This window comes from Alligator sinensis, unplaced genomic scaffold (genome assembly GCF_000455745.1).
Source record: "Alligator sinensis unplaced genomic scaffold, ASM45574v1 scaffold673_1, whole genome shotgun sequence".
In the NCBI taxonomy this organism is placed as follows: Eukaryota; Metazoa; Chordata; order Crocodylia; family Alligatoridae; genus Alligator; species Alligator sinensis.
In genome coordinates, this window is record NW_005842829.1 from 302,448 (window position 1) to 308,180 (window position 5,733).

Here is a 5,733-nt window from a genome sequence, read left to right on the forward strand (position 1 = left end):
GGTTGGAGCGGTCCGCCGTCCTGACGGAGCAGCGGGTGAGAGACCTCATCTCCGTGCTGGAGGAAGCCAAGCTGGTGGAGGATCCTTCCAGGGAGAAGGTCTTGGCATGGGTTAGTCCTAAATCTGGAGACAAAACCATTTATCTGTGTCCACTGTTCTGGGAGGCTCCAAGTCACCTTGAAGAAGATTCCCAGCCGGGGACTTTAATCCACGAGGCCTCGCACTTCCTCGGCACGTGCGACATCAGCTACGAGCCAATTGGCATCTATGTTTGCTGCAAGGGGCTGATGGTGAAAAACAGCTCAACAGACCCAGATAGTCCAAAATTTGTTCCTCTGGTGCCTGCGGTGCTAAGTGCCAACAACGTGGAGCACGAGTTTGAACGGACCCTGCGGCACCGCGGAGACTACGAGCAGGGGAAATACTCCTGCTGCGGGGAGACGGCGAGGAGCTCCGTCTGCGAGAGCGCCGTGGCCAACGAGCTCTTCATGTGTTCAAACACCTGGAGGTGAGTAACGTCCGCACCCAGGGAACGTGCTCGAGCATGGTTTTCCTGGGAGACCCGGTACCTGCAGGCCTCAGCGCCATTGCACCATGTGCCCTCTTCTTTCCGTGTCGGGGATGTGCCAAAGGGGGGACGCACCCCTGAAGGAGAACAATAGAAACTTTCATCACCATTATGTGTAAGCAAGCAGATCACGTATGCTGCATAAGCTATCAGAAGGCGAAGGACATAACTTTTAACAATAAGGCACTAGAATAAACTGGCTTTTATCAGCTCTAAGTTTCTCAGTAAGGGAAATTTAAATTAGCAGCAAGTGGCGATTATTAATTGGTGAAGCTGTTGCTGTGCTAATATCGTCACGTTTCCCATATAATGCTTTGGGTAATTTGAGAAGTGCAACAGGCAATCTCCCTGCGGGGCAGCTGTCTGTTCACAGTGCATTCTTTAATAAATCAAGTCTTTAAACTTATGTTGTGGTTCGTCTGAGCCTCCGCCCAACGAACCCGAGGGCTTAACTTTTTCCCCTACACCCCAGCTAATTAACCCATGGCCGCCCCTTCTTCACCACTATGTCTTCTTGGCGTGACATGGTTCAAACACTGGTATCAATGGCATCCACCTCCTGACACGTCTCCCATGAATTCTCCATGACTCTATGAACCAGTGACTTGGACCCCAGCCCTGGCCCCGGCCCAGTGCAGTTTTCCCCTGGGCATGAGGGAGGCATGTCCACATGCTCAGATACGAGAGATGGACAAAGTATTGTAGGGGAAGCCCCCCTCTCTGGGGTCAGGGCAGGGCAGGACTCATGGGCTGGAAGGGGGCAGGAGCCGCGGGCACGAGGAGCAGCCCCTGCGAGGCGAGGGCCAGGGAGCCGAGCCTGGCATTCCAGCTCTCTTGGCCCATGCGTGCCCGGCAGGGTGGCAGCCAAGCACGCGCGAGCTCCTGCTGTTGCTCCTGCCCCCCCTACCTGCCCCGTGCCTGCCCCACGGGGCTTTGTGAGCCGCTGAGCTCCTTCACGCTGCCCGCCACCCACACGCTCGCCCGCCGGCAGGAGCAGGACTGAGCGAGCTGCAGGCAGAGCCCACCCCGCTCCCTGCAAGGCTGCCCAGAGCACTGCAGCAGGCACTGGAGCAGTTGCTGGAGGCCGGGGAGCCCAGCAGTTCCCTGGGCGGCTGCAGGAGCAGCAGCCCTGCCGGGAAGCTGAGCCCGCTGGCGGGGCTGGCACCTCTGGCGGGGGAGGCCGGAGCGCAGCACACGGTGCCCCGGGCGGGAGTGGGCAGCACACAGCCCCAGGGGATGGCCGCTTTTCTGGCACAGGGTAGTACCCAGGCAGAGGTAATGTATAATTACTCTCCCACTTTCATTTCTACTGGGAAGATGTTGGCTTTACACCCTCTTTATGAAACTGGGAGACTCCTGCATAGCTTGCTCCTGCCACTCTATAGCTGACGGGAAGCGAAACACTATCGGGAGCATCCAAACCCCAAGCGTCCGGGCTTGGGCCTACATGTAGGATGCCCGCCAAATGATCTGGAAACTTCTGAAACCCCAGGTGAGGGTGGAGGATGTTTGCCGGTAGTCGGGCCATATGTGGTCCTTGAATGACTCACGGATTTGGGACTGATTTGGCTGATTTGACTTGGGACACTTTAAATCTTGGAAATAATTCCCCCTTTTCTCTCTTGTCCTTTAGTGAATTAGAAGAGATGAGCATTGGTGAAATACTGAGGGAGGAGCTGCTCTCGGCCCGGGACAGGCTGCAGCAGCACGTAGCGGCGCTCCAGGCAATCGCCGACGCTGTGGACAAGGTTCACAGAGGAGCCACGATAGCAAGCATTACCGGAGGGGCGGTGGCCATCGCCGGCGGGATCACCACCGTTGTGGGGCTCTGCCTCATCCCTGTGACCTTCGGGGCATCGCTGATCGCCTCCCTCGTGGGACTCGGTGTCTCCACGGCCGGCGGGCTGACCAGCGCGGCAGCGACCACCACCGACGTGGTGCAGAGTCGGGTCAAGAAGGAGGAGATCAACGGGCTCCTGGGCCAGTGCCAGGCTGAGGTGCAGCTAATCCGGGAGTGCATGAAAACCCTCTGTGAGAAACTACAGCAGGACTCAGGAAGCTACTTCAATCCTGACCTGCTGCCCAAGATCCCGCAGGTCGAGTCCATAGCAGGACGGACCGTCCTCCACACCGCGAAAGCGGTCAGTGTTGGCAAACTGCTGGCTAGTGCCGGCCTCATCGCAAGAATTACTGCGCACGCCCTGACAGCCCTCACGCTGGGGCTGGACATCTTCTTCGTAGCCAAGGACTCTGTCGAGCTCCACAAAGGCGCCAAGACGGAGCTGGCGAGCAAGATCCGAGAGGCGGTCACCGAACTGGAGCGAGTGATCAACCAAGTCAACCACGTGTATGAGGTGCTGACCGGCGAGAAACCTGAGCTGGACCCCGAGGAATAGTAACGGGCTCGGTCCGGCAGGGCCTGAGCATCCATCTCCAGTGGCCTCAGCTAGCGCCGAAGGGACTCGGGACCACGCATGACCCTGCACGTATGACTAGCAAGGACATGCAGATGGTGCATCCCCCCCCCGGGCGCCCTCCCTGCATGCACCAGACACGGCAGTCACTGGAAGGCCACAACGACAGGTGCAGACTGTGGACCTGGCAGAGGCCGAAATTATGGATCAAATCTGCACGAGCCCGTGCCCATCAAGGTGCTCAGTGTCTAATCACTGAGCAGCAGCTTGGCAAAGGGCAGGAAATCTGTTGGTCGAGACCACCTGCCCGGAGCCAGGCCCGGGACAGGTAACCACTGTTTGGAAACTGCTAAGAGGAGTTCCCGGGAAGGACTGTGGCAACGTGGTGCCTTGTCTTTGAGCGTTGGAGCTGAGTGCTGACCTGACGGTGACAGGGCTGTTAGCAGAGCGGGCTGCTCTTGTCAGCTGGCCGTGGTCAGGTGGGAATGCAAAACCACTGCTTGCCACCCTTGCCCCTTTTCAAAGCACCCCTGCCAAGCTACAGAAGAGCAGCTCAAGCACAAGGCCCCTAAAAGATGTTTCTGCATGCATCGGTGATGTGTAAGGGGTGCACGTGGGTGCACTTGCACCCCGAGCATGGCGGTGCAACCCCTGCAAAAAGCACCACTGACGCTGCTGCTGGGTGGTCGCTGCTCACTCCCCCGCCCCCCCCATGCACCTCGCTGCCAATACCGCCAGCGGCGTCTGCGGGCGGTCCCCGAGCGCCATTAGCCAACACTGCTGGCAGCGTCTGTGGGTGGTTGCTGACCGCTGGTCAGTGCTCGCCCGCCACCCGCCTCGCCACCCCCGCTGCCAACGCTGCTGTGGCCGCCTGCGGGAGCTCCCTGCTCGCCACTGACACTCCCACCACCGCCGCTCACCGTGCCCCCACCCTCCAGGGCCACGCAGCATTCATGTCTGCGTGTGACCTGCGCTGGCATGCTAGACCGGGCAATGTGCTGGGTTTCAGATCCTCAGGATGCCAGTAGTGATGGGAACTCCCTGAGGTTGGGCAGGTCTGCTGACGGAGGTGTCCCATGGAGGCGTAGCCTGGGTGTACTCGGACAAGTACTCCCTCCTCCGATTGAAGGGGATTGTTAGCCGACAGGTGTGCTGTAGGCGAAACTGCAGATCACTCACAGGTGCCCTCTGTCCCGAGAGAAGCAGGCCAGGACAGGTATAAAATTTAACTATGTACAAATTTATTAATATATGTACAAGATACAGGAAGAAAAAAATAAAATTAATATCTCTCTCTGTATATATACACACACACACACTCTACAGGGTATTTGGAGATATATAAATTGCTGTACATCTATAATTGACCCCTGGGGGACTATTTGATGTCCTTGTCGCAGCAGAATAACGCTCTGGAACTTAGGGCCGCCTATGGTCAGGCGGCCGGTGGTTGCTGACGGCGGCCGGTGCTGCTGCGCTGCTCTGGACAGGTGGTGTTGTCAGTTGTCCAGTGAAAAAAACAGGGGCTGCCACTTATGTTTGGGCGGCTGGGCGCCAGAGGATCATCAACTAATTTCTTGGGACAAATAAAGAGAAAACTGGGTGTGCACGTGGGGGTCAAAGGGCCAAAACAAGTGCTCCCCCAGGGGACACCGAGCAGAGCACCCCAGACAGCGCCCACCGGCTCACAAACTGTGGGAGCTCGCCGGCGGCTACTGCCCAGTGGAGCTCTGCCCAGAGACGTGCACAGAGGACACCGAGGAAAAACGCCCCAAGGTAACCGGGACCCTTTCTGGCCAGATCCTCCCACCTGGATAGCCAGATGACGAGCTTGGCCAGAGCCAGGAGGAGGTTGACCAGGAGGTCCTGGGCCTTGGTGGGGCGACGGATAGGGTGTGCATAAACCAAAAGGTGTGGGGAGTAGTGCAGCCAGAACGTGAGCAGCAAGCTCTGGAGGAGGAGGTGCAGGGGCTGCAGCCTGGCGCACTCAATGACCGTGTGTGCCAGGGTCTCCCTCTGGTGACAAAAGGGGCACTCGTCGGAGACCGTGTCGATCCGCGCCATGTACACGCCCGTCGCGACGGCCAGCCTAGGTCCCCGGTGGCTCTCGGGATGAGCTCCGAGTAGAGGCTCTGCCACCGAGGACTGTTGACGTCGCCCTCGCCAAAGTAGTCCCGCCATTTGGTGTCCTGGCGGGACGCGAGGGCGGCGTGGTGGATGGCTCTGTGGACGAGCATGTAGAGCTGGTGCTGGTGGGCTGTCGAAAAGCGGACCGGTGGTGCGTCCCCCAGCCTGCAGAGGTGGTGCAGGGGGGAGTACCTTGGGGCCGGCCGCTGTGCGGGCCCCACCAGGAACTCCACCGGGCTGGGGGACTCGGGCGGGTGGGGACCACCCCCTCGCAGGACCCGCTCGATGTAGGCAAGGGCGTCTGCGGGCAGCGCGGCTTTCACCTCCTGGACTAGGCGCGAGCAAGTTGTGCGGCCTATGGTCAGGCCCGTGCGCCGGGCCAGCGCCGCAGGGCTCAACCATCCTTGCTCGTCGTAGTCCAGGAGGTCTCCGATCCGGGTGATTCCCCGCCGGGCCATCCTCAGGGAGGCCTCGGATGAGGCTGCCGCCGAGACCGCCAGCTGCGGGTTGAAAAACAGCGGCTCGGCCAGCAGGTCGCCGTCCCTGGCCACCCTCAAAGGGGACCTGGAGGTGGAGACCAGCCCCCAGGCCTGGAGGAGGTCTCGGTAAAAGACCGGCAGCTCC

The 5,733-nt window shown here is 59.6% G+C and overlaps 1 protein-coding gene across 1 annotated transcript in view; it reads left to right on the forward strand.

Moving 5' to 3' along the window:
• Positions 1-2,964, forward strand: part of LOC102372505 (apolipoprotein L1-like) — a 3,228-nt gene extending 264 nt beyond the window's left edge. Inside the window, 2 exon segments of the mRNA XM_025191515.1 lie at positions 1-508; positions 2,202-2,964. The exon segment at positions 1-508 is cut by the window's left edge and continues 10 nt beyond it. Of these exon segments, the coding sequence (XP_025047300.1) occupies positions 1-508; positions 2,202-2,964 (1,271 nt within the window).
• Positions 2,965-5,733: the final 2,769 nt, after the last annotated feature.